Below are 15,642 nucleotides of genomic sequence, written 5' to 3' on the forward strand. Positions count from 1 at the left end.
GTGAACGTAACTTGGCTCAGGTTCAGGTTCGGACCCCTTTGCCAATAGTCTAAAAGCAAGTGGTATGGAAATATCAATTAGTTCTGAAAATAAAAATAAGCATGGAATTGATATTTCCACACCCCACACCCACACCCACCTTCGACCTGGGGTATCATTTCTCAATAATAAAAAAAGGCCACGTCACTCCCCTGTTTATTTTCCTGTTTTGAAATCCTTTTTGTTTGGCCTTGGGAACAAGGTTGCAGTAGACTATTGAGCCAAAACCTCCTTCCCCGATGGGTTGTTCCGCGTCGAAATTCGACAATGAACACCCCGTCCGACGTTGTGAGGACCGCTGGCGACTCATGAAACAGGTCGTCTACTCTCGTCGTCACTTAGCTTCTGCTCACTCCAACTACCTCCAGTCTCTTCTCCTCATGGGCTCCTCTCTCTCCCAATGCCTCTCCTCCTCTCCTCATCTCGAAGCCTCCATGTCCGACTTCCCTTCCCCAACCACCCTTCCCTCTCACATCTTCTCCAACTCAAATGATATTCCTACCGCCTCCTTAAAAAATCGAAAATACTCTCATTTACCCGCTAATTCAAACGATTTGAGCTCCTCATCCGTGGCCTGGCATTGGCAGGACTACCCACCCCCTTCCGCACCGCCATATGAAGAAAGCAGTTGCTCATCCTCCTCCAAATCAGGTGAGAAAATTAGGAATTCTTTTTATTATTGTTATTATTATTAATCTTTTTGTATTAGTCTTTTGAATTGTATTAGGATATATGGACTACTGAGATGGAGGACTAAAAAGAGAGTTTTAAGAAAGCTTTGATGGATAAAAACACTTTTGCTCTTCTTCTTTTTTTTTTGAAATGATGAATCATATTAGAATGGAAAGGGAAGCCCGAGGTGGCACAGCCCAATAGAACAGATTACAAGATAAGTAAGCAGAAACAGAAAAAACACAACAACAACAGAATAAGTTATCTTTCTTGTTCTTCTATGAGTTATCTTTCTTCTGCAATAAAAAAACTCAAGTTACTTAAATTTTATTTTGATTTTGCCATCTTAATTCCTTCTCCCGCTCTACCAGAAGCGAGATCCGATATCCAATTTTCATATCCTTTCTGCCCCTTGCTAAGAGCGCCTCCGACTCATGAAACTAGTAATTGAAGTGAGTAGAGGATATTTCTTCACTCCCATTCCCAAACCAATCCTGAAAGTCATCTATCCCAAAAAATCCAAATGGATCATTCTTTTGTGTGTTTAAAAAGAGAGTTTTAAGAAAGCTTTGATCGAAAAGCACTTTGCTCTTCTTCTTCTATGTGTTATCTTTCTTCTGAAAAAAAAAATGTAAACTCAAGTTAGTTAAATTTATTTTGATTTTGCTATCTTAATTCCTTCTTCAGTTCTACTAGAAGCGAGGCCCGATATCGATCTGGCAGAGACATCGGAGACCGGAACCCCAACTGCAGATGTTGAATTCTCCAATCCCATGAATGTCGTCGGGCACCGAGATCTGATCAACTTCAAGGACGAGATAAACAAGAATTTTATCAAGGCGGCTGAGGCTGGCGGACCCGTCTCTGATCTGCTTGAGACTGACCGGGCTCAGTTCAATCAGAATTTCCGGCAGTTGAAGAGTAAGTAAAGAAAAGAACAAAAATTCTCCAAAGTTGATATTCGGACTCTCTTGTTTTGATGATGATACAGTATACATGTTGGAATGTAATTCAAACAAGGAAGCTAGTGGCCCCACATAAAGCCAAGCATAGTCTCTACAATACACAGGTCTCTAATTTTTGTTTTGAATTTCTGATTCAGAGGCGGTATACCTTTCCAGCAGCGTTCTTAGTAACCCTCCGCCTCTCGCGGTCAAGTACAGACCCGATACGGGTGAAGCTTCCGGCACACGGAAAAGCCACTACTCCACATTGGAGACTCTTCATGCGTGGGAGGAGAAGCTATACGACAAAGTGAAGGTATTTTTCCTATATACCAAAGTGAGCTTTCTGGAAGGGAAATGTTATCAGCACTACTGTATTTTGATAATCACAATTCTCACTTTATAAAAGTACGGTATGGCCCTCACCATAGGATGATCCAAACAGTCCATTAGATGGGCCACAGCCTAGATAGTTTGTGCCCCAAAAATTATTTTCACAGGTCGATCCTAACCCTTTGATCTGTAGAGGACTAAATGTTAGAGGGTTGATCCTAACCCTCTACAGATCGGAGGGTTAGGATCGACGTAACCCTTTTCGAACCATGATCTGAAAATTAGTCCATTACAAAGTTTCTAATATTTGAGTGTGGATCTGGTATTTATTTCTAACCATTGATAGGACAATTAGGATCATCGGGTATATACCATTTTCTGATCATGTAACCAGATGAAGGGTCTGGATCACAATGGCCCCACCTAAATCATGCCATCTAGAGAATCGTGTGAGTTCACTTTTGATTAGAATAAGTTTCTTAGTTATGTTTATTTTTTAGAGTGTTTCTTCTGATCTATGGTTTCTACAGCAGATATTTTAGGTAGTAGAATTTGACTAAGTATTAAAGAGATGTGGGAACGTGTGATTTTTTCATACGTGTATATATATAGAGTCTGTGTATTTGATTTAGAGTATGGAATGAATAAAAAAAGAAAGAGAGGCAGTGACGTTTCCCTCTTCTTTTCTTGTTCTTGGTATTCTTTGTTCATCATACTCTACAAGTGGGCCGTGGGATACTTTTGAAAAATACTCCACTGACTATAGGGCTACACTCCATATAAACTCATTTATTTAAAAGCATATATGAGCATGATGCATGATATTATTATTGTTGGGAGTGTAGGCGAGAGAGAAGGTGAAGATTAAGCACCAAAAGAAGCTTTCAGATTTACAAAATCAGGAATACATGGGAGTGGAGGATGCAAAGCTGGACGAGACCAATGCCGTCGTAAAGACGTTTCAGTCTTTGCTCACGGTCACTTCTCAGGCTGTCTCCACCACCTCCTCAGCTATCAACAAAGTCAGGGACGATGAACTCGCTCCGCAGCTCGTCGAGCTATGTCATGGGTAATGTTTAATTCATTTTAGGGATCTTGGCTGATTAGTCCCTACATGACAAAATAATTTATGAGTAATCCCTAACAAAAGAATACTATCCAAGCAGTCCTACTTTTAGAGAATAATTGATAAAAGGTGAGAAAATAGGATCTCACTACTTTAGACAAAAATCTTGTAAAATCCTACAAAGGTGTTAACGTTTTAGCCAATTTTTTTTTTTTAATAAAAAAGGATCTCTTCCAATATTTTTGAATTTATCCCACACAATTAATCTGAATAATTCCCCCCTTAAATCATTAATGAAAATTTTTCCTAAGAAATAATTTTCAATCAGAAATATTTTTCTTGTAATCCAACCAAGATAGGAATTATCTGGAAAAGTTTGAAAGGAAAAAATATTCTTAAAATTTCTTACTTTATTTACACATGAAGAAAAGATAACTCGAACCGACCCTATTCAATTTTTTATTGGGAGGGGTTTTCAATTTATTATGAAATTCATCTAAATTAACCTAAATCATATCATTTACTTTGCAGTGAAAAATGTTAACAACTTGTCGAATGATTTTTTGTTGAATGATTTTAATCGAAAATATTGGAAGAGATACTATTTTCACTTATTTCCTAATTTATTTCCGAAAATATTGGAAGGAAATCAAAACAGCCTAAAACCGATTAAAGAAGTTGGTGGTAAAATTGCTATTTTAAAATTTTAAATGGAGAAAATGGACGTATGTTAGTTTTAGGTATGTTTTAGCAATTATTTTTTAAAAGTAGGACTTCTTGGATAATATGCTCTGTGGGGACTAATCAGCAAAATCCCTTAATTTAAGTCTTCCACATTTCACTCTAAAATAGTGGTGTTCACTTGTTTTTCCCGAGAAACTAACAGGATTAGGTGGAAAATGTCAAAAATTACATGGAAAATCCCACAAATGACGTGGAAAAGAGTCTTTTCTCGCAAGTGTGAGAAACCATTTCCCACCATTTTGATGAGATTTGCTTTTCCTGCGCCTGTGAACATTCCCGGGAAACCTTTTCCTGCACAGTTTTTCGGGATTTCTTTTCCTTTGGCCACGTCAGTTTCTCGGGAAACCTTTTCTTTTCCTTTCCCGGGAAAACAAGTGAACGGAGCCGTAATGTGAGGAACTGAGGATTGCCTTTATCAAAATCATTCTGTAAGGTGAGTCTAAAATCATCGCTACTCGCATAAATAGAAAATTATGCCACTATCCTTATAAATGAGAAGATGAGTTCATTCCATTGTCAAAATATTGTAGTGCCAATATCATTAATTAGCCTAAAACTGCTAAATAACCAATATATGCATTCTCTTGGGGTTCTCTTGTTTATGGAAAGGTTTTATGAAAGGAGAATTTGAAATGTTCAAGGTTCTAGAAAAGTAGGGGTGGATGTCATTTTCTATGTACCCCATGTTCTAGAAAATGTCACATACCTCTCTCTCTTGGCTGTTCCTCTCTCAAGCTCTCATTCTTTTGTAGTGGATATCTCCTCCCTTCAACACTCTGTTCGTACATCCTAGTGGATATCTCCTCCCTTCAACACACGGCTCTCTCTCACTCCCATCCCTCCTTTGGTAGCTGATGAAGGTGCATCTTGCCCAACGGCACCAAGATCGACAGTCCTCATGGATCTCAAGTCCTAAAAGAGTCCTTCTTTTAGTTTGCTTTTAATTAGGATTTGCTGAGAGATTTTAGGGATTTTTGAGTTTCATTAAGTATCTTTTACGTAGGGAACAAATTTTCTTAGTGTTTTAGTAGAAGTAGGATAGGAGATAAGGTTTAGGAGTTTTAGGAAGTTAGTTTTGGGTCAAATAAAATTCTAATAGAAGTGGGCATTCCGGTGGTTTATAATTGCCATCAAAATCCTATTTTGCAGCGGAGACTCTCTCTATATAATTGCCATTAAGTAATGAAAAGCCAGCACTTTATTTTGAAAAACTTCTCCTTCTACCCATAACCTACCACCACCAAAACCCCTTCCTACAGCATCACCTAAGAATATCCAGAACTCCACCATCTGTCCCATGAACTTTAACCTCTTCTTTCCATAAAGCTTTCACCCTTTTGCATAACAAGAAACCACCCAAACAGCCCCTTGTTCAGCCACCTCTTTATCGTTCTCCTAATAGCTTCATCCCACCCTTCCCTCCCTTATTATCTAGTGTTTGATCGTACAAATACTACTAGACTTTAAGATAGCTAACATTGGTAACCCTAGTTTGCTTCCGAGGGTGGGAATGTCCCTCGGGGAAGATCTTGGAAACCCCGGTGTAGTTATCTCGTGGTTCCCACATTGCCGCATCTAGTGTTTGATCGTACAAAGCAGCCACCACTTAGACTTTAAGATAGCTAACATTGGTAACCCCGGTTAGCTTCCGAGGGTGGGAATGTCCCTCAGGGAAGATCTCGGAAACCCCGGTGTAGTTATCTCGTGGTTCCCACATTACCGTCGTGTGGAGAGGCGAGATGGTCTACGTTGCTTCCGCGTGGAGGAGGAGATTGTTGGGGTTCCCAACAAAAGCAAATAGTCCCACATCGGGAAAGTGAAATGGATGGGAATGGGCACCCTCCCTGTAAGAACTAGCTTTTAGGGGCGAGTTCTACCGGTTAAGTTCCCTAATGGCGGGAATATACTATCTTATTCCAATTTAACCTGATTCCAGCATTGATTCATAAAAAAAATGAAAGGAATCAAGGTTGGGAAATGGCACGGCACAGAATCGAAGGGTGGAAAATTGCGTCTGTTTCCTGCTACTCCAAAATTTTATTGGATTTTTTAAAGGGAGGTTATTTTTTCACCCCCTCTAGGATTATGCGCCCCAATTGCAAAGTGATTTGACAAAAAAGCGTTAAAGTCTGTGGTTTTAATTTATTTCATGCAGGGTAAAGAGTATGTCGAGATCAATGAAGCAGTTCCACGACGCCCAGTGGCACATCGTCCAACAAGCTGGCGGCCTCCTCCTGAACCGCTCGATCTCGAAGCCTCAACTGCACAGCCTCAAGTCAACTCGCCACCTTATTTTGGCCGTCTCCTTCTGGCACTCCAGCTTCTCCAAACTCATCAACTCCCAGGGATACTACCTCCACTCTCTCTACAACTGGCTAAAACTCACCCTAATCCCCTCAGAGGTGGAGAAGCTCTCTCCATCCTGGTTCGAGGAGTTGATCGAGGCTTACAACCGAGTACTTCCCTACGCGACCACCGCGTCCAAAGCCATCAAGAGCTTTGTCCAAGTCATCCATGGGATCTCTGAACAACAGGCGGAGGAGATGAAGACCAAGAAAGAGGTGGAGGATGGGTTGAGAGAGCTCGACAAGAAATCCGAGGAGATTAGGAACATCGACAAGAAATTATATCTCTCGAATTCAAGGGTTGGGATTCTTGGACTTCCAGGTGGTGGTAGCTGGTCCGATGCTCAGGATCCACTGGCGAAGAAGAAGAAGAAGCTTCGAGAGCATCAGAGGCGGGTGGAGGAGGATACTCGGGCGAAGGTTTTCAATGACTTGCACGCAGGTTTGCTCCGCCTGTTTGAGGCGATGACTGAATTTTCCGATGCCTCCGCCCAGGCTCTCGAGAAGTTTTGTGGCTCGCACGACCGTCCTACCTAAAATAAGAGTTTAATTTATATGCGAGGAAAATAATGAAAGGTGCTTGTTTTTTTGCATGCCAAGGCTCTAATAAACAAAATTAGGATGAAAGGTGTTTTTTACATGCCAAGGCTCTAATAAACAAAATTAGCTTACGAGTATTTCTTGGATATGGTTGTCTTTATCAATTGGGTTTGTGAGTATTTTTTGTGGACACCTTATCTATGTGAAGGCCAATCAAATGAATGGTTTGGATCACCCAAACAATATGCCCTCCACTGTATTTTAAGCTATTGTGGAGATAATTTATCTACACTAGTGTGTAGAAACCGTTTTCTCTTGATATTTTTTAGTATAAGTTCTTAAGTCAGGTGTTAATGTATGTTCATGGATGAGAGATTCTAAGACAAGATTTTAAATCAGATGGAAAAGATCTTATTTCCTAAAGTCCTAAATAATTTATTATTTAATCTATTGATTAGTTTATAATAAGAGAAAAGTGTAGCTACACACTCGTGTAGCTAACTTAGCTACACACTCGTGCTTAAAATACAGTGGGCCCCACGTTGTTTGGGTGATGAAACCATTCATTTGAGGGCCCTCACATAGATAGGTTGTGCCCAAAAAATCAGTTCAATAGGATCATCCAACCCTACGATTTGTGGAGGCAAAAATGGATGTGTAAAAAAACCTTCACAAATCTGTCCATTTTTTCCTCCACAGTTTGAAGGGTTGGGATTATCCTATGGAGCTGATTTTTTGGGCACACCCTATCAATGTGAGGGCCTATCAAATGAATGGTTTGGATCACCCAAACAATATGGGCCCACTGTATTTTAAGCCGTCGGTCTAGCTAAGTTAGCTACACGAGTGTGTGGCTTCACTTTCCTCTTATAATAATTAAGGAGTAAATAGGTTATCCCACCAATCACCTATCTATATAAGAGTCCCTCGCAGGCCGGTTGAAAAATTGCTTCTCGATGAACTATTCCGGAAAATCAGATCAAAAATCGAAGGATGGATTATTTTAGGGCAGTGATAAATAGACCTCCAAATATCTCAAATCGACCCCTGTGTTTCTTTCTCTCTCCTCTGTTTTAATAGAAGAAAGTAACGGCAGTTTATTTTTGAGATGGAATGCAAATTATCTTCTAAAACCAGGTACTAAATGACAAATATGGAATTTTAAGGTCTATTTAGCAATAATTTTAGATAGTAAGGGACAGATTGGGCAAAATTCCGGCTGAAGGCTGAAGGGTGATACCACCAAGTACTATTCATAAACGTAGATAGATTATGCTGAGAAAATCTTTTTTTCATAAGATCATCCTGAGGAAATAATTTTCAGGGTACCTTGTGGGCCGATATACACAGCCAAAGACAATATAATATGTCTAAAAATCACTCGTCGTTTTGGATTTTGAGTCAGAAACTGATTATTGGATTCACATTTAAAAACGATTTTGAGTCCCGATGACGCCCAAAATCTGACTACACGAACTAGCTTCGTAGAACCTGTAATCCTGCGCTCACAGAAAAAGCGTCAGCGAGCCCGGAATTGTGGCTCCGGAAGGCCACTTCGACACTCAAGTTAGAGACGGGCAATCACAGACCATGGACGGGGAATGGGAGAGGGCTAAGTCAAGTTACCAGACCAGTTAAGAAGATAGGGAGAGTGGATTCCCCTTGCTTGAGTGCGTAGCCCCCTATTTATAGGGGTGATGATCCACGATCTTGGAGATATTAATCGTGCCTTTGATTTCGCCCACGTGGAGCGTGATGGCGGGGTAACAAGATCGTGGAGATATCAATTATACCCTAGATTCAACCCAAGTGGAGCTTGGTAGTTGGCGAATAAACACGTGGAGATACGATTTCCGATGATTCTGGGCGACAATCGCGGATGGTGACTTAGGCGGGATGTTTTGAATTCAAAAGCCGCTCCTTACGTGTAACGGCCGTCCGGATTTCTCGCTTGGGGGCGAGATCCCCGTGATTGTATTTGATTCCCTTGGTGGCTCGGTACCGCTTAAGGGAGAAGTATTAAGGAAGTTCAATCAATGTTCGTTACCGAATGTTGCTGCGGGGACTGTATCGATTCAGCTGAGTAATGGAGAAGGGGTTCGAGGTTCGGTGCCGGATATACCGATTTTACCCCTAACAAGTCCAAAACTGATTATTTTATTCTTAATTAAACATTAATCAAACTGCTGTGTAGAACTGCACATAAAAAATTGGCCTGCCGTCTTTAGGTGGCGTTATATTTTTGTGTCCTCAAATCAATCATTTTTTAAGTTCTAAATACACAGGAAATGTTAGCAGCACAACCTTATTCTGATATTTGCATAAATCCAGCTATCTTTTCTTCTTTAATGGGCTCATGAGAACTTTTTATGAAAGGTAATAACCTCGATAGCTCTTTAAACAATAAAAGACAAGATGGATTACCGAAAATATCAAAATAATATGGTTGTGCTGATATCATTTCCCAAAAACAAAGGTAATAACCTCTCGCTAAAATCGCCCATTTGCCTTCGTCACCGCAGCCAAAAAAAAACACACGTGTCTCCTCTCCGACCCTCTTTCCCCATGCATATCCCTGCATGTGAAGGCACAAGGCACGTGCCAACTCTCTCGACATCTTTCTTCACGTAACCAACACTCTTCTCTCTTTATATATAAGCCCTTCAAACCCCCTCCCATCTCAAAAATCAGAGACAGAGAAGAAGAAGAAGAAGAAGAAGAAAATCTTAATACTTTTACTAACCTTGTTTCAATGGCGGAACAGCATCCTCCTCGTTCCCACCAGGTCGTTAAGGCTGCAACGGCAGTTACTCTTTCCGGCTCTCTCTTCGTTCTCTCCGGCCTCACGCTTGCCGGAACCGTTATCTCTCTAACGGTGGCCACACCGCTGTTAGTTATCTTCAGCCCCGTTCTGATCCCGGCTGCTATCACCGTCTTTATCCTCACCGCCGGGCTTCTGTCCTCCGGCGGGTTCGGCATCGCAGCCGTTTCCATTCTGTCTTGGATTTACCGGTACTTGACAGGAAAACGACCTCCGGGAGCGGACCAGTTGGAGCAGGCTCGGATGCGGCTCGCGAGTAAGGCTCGGGAGATGAAGGAGAAGGCCGAGGGGTGAGGGTGCGTAGGCTTGTTAAGCTGCATTCACCGTGCAAGAGAGAGAGAGAGAGAGAGATGACGAGTGTTTGTTTTATTTTATTTCGAGAGAGATGACGAGTGTTTGTTTTATTTTATTTCTCTGTCTTTATTGTGGGTGTGTTTTTCTCCCTTTTTTTTCTTCGGCTGTTGGCGTACGTGTTCTGTCTTTGCTATGGTGTCTGAAAATGGGGTGGTAGCTTGTGTTTGATTTATATGCATGTGTTTTTATTCGATTTCATTGTTTTTTAAATTTTCTTTAGTTGGTTACTCGTCTGATTCCGAACTCATACTGTGTTGACTCGGGAATTCCATAGAATAATGGAAAAAATAAAGTATCATCTACCATTAATTTAATATTCACTTTTGGACTTTAACTCTGCCTGTCTTTTTCACAGACTCTCCTAAGCCAGGATAAGGATAAAGGAGGAGGGCAGTCGAGTTGAGTTGAGTTTTGGACTCACAATCGGGTCTCAAAACCCAAAACAAAGAGGACCTTAGTTTATTTCTTTTGGAATCTAAGACATTTAGACACAGTTTTGGACTCACAATCGGGTCTCAAAACCCAAAACAAACAGGGCCTTAGTTTTTTCCTTAGAGATTTAGACACATTTTCCTTACTCTGTCATTATGCATACATCGGAAGCCATCAATGTGCACATTAGAATCCGTTGGGCTTAGATCTAACCGAACCGTGGTTCATAATGAATTATGTGCGTGCAGACCTAATTTACAGTGGAATATGCAAAGCTGGCCATGTTTGTTTTGGATGTTGATAATCGATTTTGAGTCCAAAACAAACAAAAACAGACAGGGTGTCCGGACAATCACTCACTGTTCAAATTCCTATTTCAATCCCATTCACTCAGAAGTTGGATACTTTCTGGGACCGTTTCGATATATGGATTTTACAGTCCTGCATTTTACAAACTACAACTTTGATTTTATAAGCTAAAACCTGGATTTTACAATCCTGAAAATGTACAATCTTGGTTTTTGCTTATCAAATCCAGGTTTTAGATCATTTTTGAAATAGAGGTTTTAGATCATAAAAATCTGTAATCCTGGGTTATAAAACCCTTGTAGTATCTAAACGGCCCCTCGAAGATGCTTTGCCTGAGTGATGAAAGATTGGGCGATTGAGGATGTTTAACCTGATTTCTGCTATAAAAAAAAAAAACTTGCCAATAATATAGAACTAAGGATGCCAATTCCCAGATAAAAGAACAATAGTTAACTTTCAGACAAGCTTTACAATGTAGCAAACTAAAAATGGAAATCCGCATTGAGCATATCAGGTTGGAAAGATCTTGATCAGAACAAAATTTACTTGAATTGAAGCAAATAACCTCCACCAATTAAATCAAAAGCAATACCCAAATCAAATGATTCGCAGAAAAACTTCAGCTGATCAAACAGTTGAGATCATTCAAACAGTATGTAGAATCTTTACAATGTAACCAAAGTAGATTCGCACTGATCTTGACATAACAGAAAAAAAGTTTACTGAGTACCTGAATTTTGCAATCTTATGCTACGTTACACGGTGAACCCAACGTTCAAGGCGAAGCTGCTTTAATGGAGGTCCAATGTTAGGCTTATTTTTTCGGGGACATTGCCACTTTCCAGCAATCTCCAGCTTTTCTTCATCAAGAAAATTGGTTCTTTCCAATAGGGCTATTCTTCTTACTTGAGCTTGGCCCTCACAAACCAAATTTGTATCACATTCTTGCAAAACTAAACTTGCTTTGCCTACACAAATATCTCTTAAATTTCCTTCTTTTTCCGACCAGTTATTCTCTTCATTAGCCATAGAATGCTTTCCAGCCAACAGGCTTTCATGATTTCTCTTTGAAATTAGCTTCTTCTGAGGGGTTTCTTTTTCGATTTTGTGATTTTTTGTTGAAATAAATCCATCTTTGGCAATGTAGTTTCCTCCCTCATGGACATTGCTTCTTGAAAACAACTTTGCTTTTGAATTGGTTTCTCTCTTGGGCGATGCATTATCTTCTTTGATCAAATTCGTTCTTTCCAACAGTTTCCTTTCACAATCATTTCTTTTGGGCAAACATTCCAGAGATTTTGCTTGATTCGTCGCTGAATTTTCAGTACTTTTCGAGTAAACAATATTACATTTTCCAACACATTCTCCATTCAACTCTTCTAGAGATATTTTATGGCATGTGCTTGAATTTCCATGATCTTTTGATAGAATAGAATCACATTTTCGTAACGAAACACCTTGCAACATTTCATCTTCAGTGATCCTTCTTGAAAACAAGGGAATTTCTGTAATTTCAATCAACTGGTGATCCTGTAATTGACAAACAGGGAAGGTTTTTATGGGGAAAAAGATATGAAATACTGCAAAGGTCTCTGTACAAGAAAAGTTGGGACCATAATAATGACGAAAAATAAGAATCTAGAATATTAGAGACATGAATTCAGATACCAAGAGAGGTGAAATCAATAATTTGGTTAATGCTTGGGAAACAAGGATAAAACCGCAACCTTACAGGTATGCAGTCTTACTTTCATGTACTGAACATGAACTCAATTTCAGACCAACGAATTCTTGAATCTTGGTTTTTGGTAGGTAAGCTGGGATTGAACCTCTGACTTCAAGGTTGCGGGCCCCAAGCCTTAACCATAGATCTAAGGAATTTTGACAATTCTTAAAAACTAATGGTTTCATCCTGAGGTAATTTTGACAATTCTTAAAAATTAGTGGGACGTTCATCCTTTACCTTAGGATGGCTTTGCTATAATTAACGCCAAAAGTTGTTTTATCACACATAATCCGTTGACCGTTGACACAGATTTGCATGTTGAACATTGACCATACACATTAAATTATTGTTTATCAATCACAATTTGCAACAAGATAAATATAGTATTCATTTAACAAACTAATAAATGTTAGGATTAAGCAACTAGAACTCTTAAACAAACGTTAGATAATCAAATAATAGTGCATATGTCAATCTAGAATAGTCTTCTTTAGTCTCCAATATGCAGCAAGAAAAAGAGACCAACAGTATACAATGAATAAAATAATGGAAGAAGAGTTTGTTTAGGGTTTTAGGTTTAGGGGAGGAGGGTTAACTATAGACATTAGTTAAATAAGAGTTAAGAGGTGGTCATAATAAAACAAGAGTTAATACTAAAAGAAGAGCTAAATAGTATATTCAATAATAAATAGTATTTCACTTGACACGGTATAAACGCATGTCAACACACCCACAATAAGTCTTACACTTCGAATGGTACATTTACAAGTATCGAAAGGGGTGTTGATATCCATGTTAGAAGTAAATTCAAAGTGTCAGCTAAATACCTAAATCATAGTTTAAAACTCAATTTTTCAAAGAGGTTGTTACCTATACAGCCCTACTTTGCAGAGTACTTGCAGATTAGTCATTGAAAATTAGAGTAGTACTAGCTGCAGATGCAACCTAAACATGCATGTACATTTTCATAGTTCCTGTAATTTTTTTTGGGTTGAAGAGCCCTCCCCCCCCCCCCCCCCCCCCCCCCCCCAAAAAAAAAAAAGAAAAAAAAAAACCTGTTTCATGTGTAAACAAGTTTGATGTGCGTCTGCAGTGGGTGCATTTACTACTTGTATTCTGGAAATTATGAAGGGGCCGCAGTATCTGAGCACTATAAATACACCATTTACCATGTTGTTTGACTTATCGAATCCATTAATTCCATAGCACCTGACATAGATAGGGTGTTCCTAAGAACCCATCTCCATACAATCAACCCAACCATTCGATTTGTACAGGCACAAAATGGACCCATTTTCTAGCCGTCCATTTTAAACCTCCACAAATCAACGCTTCCCATTATCCTATGGAGATGATTTCTTAGGGAAACCCTATCTATGTTAGGTCCTATACAACTAATATCTAACATAACCCAAACAACATAGGCACCCATCCTATTAGAGACTCTAGCTCAGATAACATATCTGAGCTTGAGCTCTTGAGCTGAGATACCATTTGCCTAATTATGAAACACTCAAAAAGTTTAAATTTGCCTTAAATTTTTTTCTTTTGGTTCTGTTTCTTTTGACATAAAATGGGCATAAAACAAATTTGACACTCATTTTTCCACTGAAAAATGGCAGTAAAATTTGATTTACTCCCATAAGTCGAAAGAAACACAGCTTCAGTGTCTTTCATCTAAAAACGATTGTAGTTCCCATGAGTGAAAGTAGTAGTACAAGGGGGAAACACTTATTTAACGATCCACACCATTCCCCCATTGGGGCAGCCAGGGATGGACCCAAAAATCCCCAACATCATACAATCCTAACCCGCTGATTTCTGCATTTGGTTAGTTAAAAACTAATTGTTAGAGTATGGGAGATCTCACCATATCTCACAGTTTGATCTTGTTAAAATCTCACTGTCGGATTAGGTGTTAGATGAGCTAGGGAGGGTAGATTAAGCAAGTATGCTAGATGAGTTAACCCAGATGATGCACTTGCAATTCATCAAATAATGTACGTCCATTGTTTTTCAGAAAAAAAAACATTACTTTTGTTTTGGTTTTTTGTTTTTGTTGTCTTTTGTTTAACTTTATCTTGGACTTTTAAGATGTATTTAAAATGGAAACATGTGAGGACAGGATAAGTACCTTATTTACTGGATGCTCTTCCTGCTCCAAATCATCAAAGCCCATAACATCTTTCTCTTTAGGGTTTTCAAATATCCCCAAATTCGAATTTTCTTCATTTTCTCCCTCAATCTCTTCCGATGAAAAACATTTAAAATCAACGCTGAGATCCAACCCAGGAGACTCATATTCGTAGCTTGAAAACCAGTTCCTAATATCGGGAGGCTCTGAAGAGAGAAAAAAAAAGTTCAGAAGCTCAAAATCTACTCAAAGAAATCACCGAATATGAAGAATGTTTGAAAACTCCGAATGCTAACCTGATGGGAATGAAAGCGAACAAGAAGAATCAGCCATCTACAAAGAAGAAAAGAAGATAAGAAATAGGAAATTGAGAGTTTTGAGTGAAGAAATGTATAGGATCTGAGAGTAAAAACGGGGCGAAATTTGAAAATTTTTGACCCTCCACTGTTCAAACTTCCCGCCTTTAATTTCATCCGAACTTTTGAAGTGTTAGAAGTAAGAAAATACCCCTATTTGCATAGCAGAATTACGGAAATCAGAAAATTGCGCTTTGGTTCATCAAGCAGGTGGGCGTACAAGTGGGACCACCCATTGATCCAAACCATTCATTTAGTGGACCCGTATGGTGCCTCCCGATCGGACAATCCTAACCGACACTATGGATGTTCCCAATTTGAATGTGGATTGTTGATTTTTGATCCTTGCTTATAAATGTCCACCTACGACCCACCCGTCTAATGATTAGCCGTGATTGATTTTTATCTTCAAAACATACCTCCTAATGCTCGTATAGGGATTTGCTAGCCATTTTCACCGAACGCCATTTCGCGGCTGGCCTTTTCATCTGAGAAATGCCACCTCAGATGAATTAAATGAATAAGACAAAAAGTCAAAATGCAAAAGGCAGCCACAAATCCCTATATATAACACGGAAAAGATAATTTTGTATTATATATAGGATTTCCACACCCATTGCTATTAGAGCTATTAGCAAGGGGTTGGAGGAAGTTCCTCCAAACCGGGATGGAGCCGAGTTTTTTTCATTTGAAAATAGAAAAATATTTCTGACGGATTTTTTTTTTCTTTGATTTTTTTTTTTCATTTTACAATTTCTAGGGAAACGATATGATTCTAGTTAATTAGAAGACATATTATCACAAAGCGATGGTCCCGCTAAGTAAAA

The 15,642-nt window shown here is 39.3% G+C and overlaps 4 protein-coding genes across 4 annotated transcripts; 3 read left to right on the forward strand and 1 right to left on the reverse strand.

Annotated features, from left to right (window-relative positions):
- Window positions 1–278: 278 nt before the first annotated feature.
- LOC143893031 (protein ROLLING AND ERECT LEAF 2-like) lies at window positions 279–3,061 on the forward strand. The gene is made up of 4 exons (XM_077397977.1): window positions 279–690; window positions 1,399–1,632; window positions 1,814–1,971; window positions 2,834–3,061. Exons 1-4 carry the CDS (start codon window positions 279–281, stop codon window positions 3,059–3,061), a joined length of 1,032 nt encoding a protein of 343 aa, XP_077254092.1.
- Window positions 3,062–5,884: 2,823 nt separating this feature from the next.
- Window positions 5,885–6,814, forward strand: LOC143886843 (protein ROLLING AND ERECT LEAF 2-like). Its single transcript, XM_077390998.1, has one exon. It carries the CDS (start codon window positions 5,964–5,966, stop codon window positions 6,678–6,680), a length of 717 nt encoding a protein of 238 aa, XP_077247113.1. The 5' UTR covers window positions 5,885–5,963; the 3' UTR covers window positions 6,681–6,814.
- Window positions 6,815–9,435: 2,621 nt separating this feature from the next.
- On the forward strand, window positions 9,436–9,798 carry LOC143893040 (oleosin L-like). Its single transcript, XM_077397988.1, has one exon. The coding sequence runs from the start codon at window positions 9,436–9,438 to the stop codon at window positions 9,796–9,798; it is 363 nt and encodes a 120-aa protein (XP_077254103.1).
- A 1,201-nt stretch (window positions 9,799–10,999) lies between these two features.
- On the reverse strand, window positions 11,000–14,912 carry LOC143886852 (ATP-dependent caseinolytic protease/crotonase family protein). Its single transcript, XM_077391009.1, has 3 exons — window positions 14,756–14,912; window positions 14,460–14,665; window positions 11,000–12,129 (listed from the first exon to the last, which is right to left on the reverse strand). The coding sequence occupies exons 1-3, from the start codon at window positions 14,790–14,792 to the stop codon at window positions 11,350–11,352; spliced, it is 1,023 nt and encodes a 340-aa protein (XP_077247124.1). The 5' UTR covers window positions 14,793–14,912; the 3' UTR covers window positions 11,000–11,349.
- Between the last annotated feature and the right edge of the window lie 730 nt (window positions 14,913–15,642).

The sequence above is a fragment of the Tasmannia lanceolata genome, unplaced genomic scaffold (genome assembly GCF_043159265.1).
Source record: "Tasmannia lanceolata isolate RefF3 unplaced genomic scaffold, GAP_Taslan_0.1 ptg000002l, whole genome shotgun sequence".
NCBI lineage: Eukaryota > Viridiplantae > Streptophyta > Magnoliopsida > Canellales > Winteraceae > Tasmannia > Tasmannia lanceolata.

What these genes read in the sequence shown, in the direction of transcription:
- LOC143893031 (XM_077397977.1), top strand. Translation starts at nt 279, where the DNA reads ATGGGTTGTTCCGCGTCGAAATTCGACAATGAACACCCCGTCCGACGT. An exon ending in GAATTTCCGGCAGTTGAAGA is followed by an intron (nt 1,633 to 1,813) that starts GTAAGTAAAGAA and finishes TTTCTGATTCAG; the next exon opens with AGGCGGTATACCTTTCCAGC. An exon ending in AGCTATACGACAAAGTGAAG is followed by an intron (nt 1,972 to 2,833) that starts GTATTTTTCCTA and finishes TTGGGAGTGTAG; the next exon opens with GCGAGAGAGAAGGTGAAGAT.
- LOC143886843 (XM_077390998.1), top strand. Translation starts at nt 5,964, where the DNA reads ATGTCGAGATCAATGAAGCAGTTCCACGACGCCCAGTGGCACATCGTC.
- LOC143893040 (XM_077397988.1), top strand. Translation starts at nt 9,436, where the DNA reads ATGGCGGAACAGCATCCTCCTCGTTCCCACCAGGTCGTTAAGGCTGCA.
- LOC143886852 (XM_077391009.1), bottom strand. Translation starts at nt 14,792, where the DNA reads ATGGCTGATTCTTCTTGTTCGCTTTCATTCCCATCAG. An exon ending in TTCGCTTTCATTCCCATCAG is followed by an intron (nt 14,666 to 14,755) that starts GTTAGCATTCGG and finishes TTCTCTCTTCAG; the next exon opens with AGCCTCCCGATATTAGGAAC. An exon ending in AAGAGCATCCAGTAAATAAG is followed by an intron (nt 12,130 to 14,459) that starts GTACTTATCCTG and finishes TGTCAATTACAG; the next exon opens with GATCACCAGTTGATTGAAAT.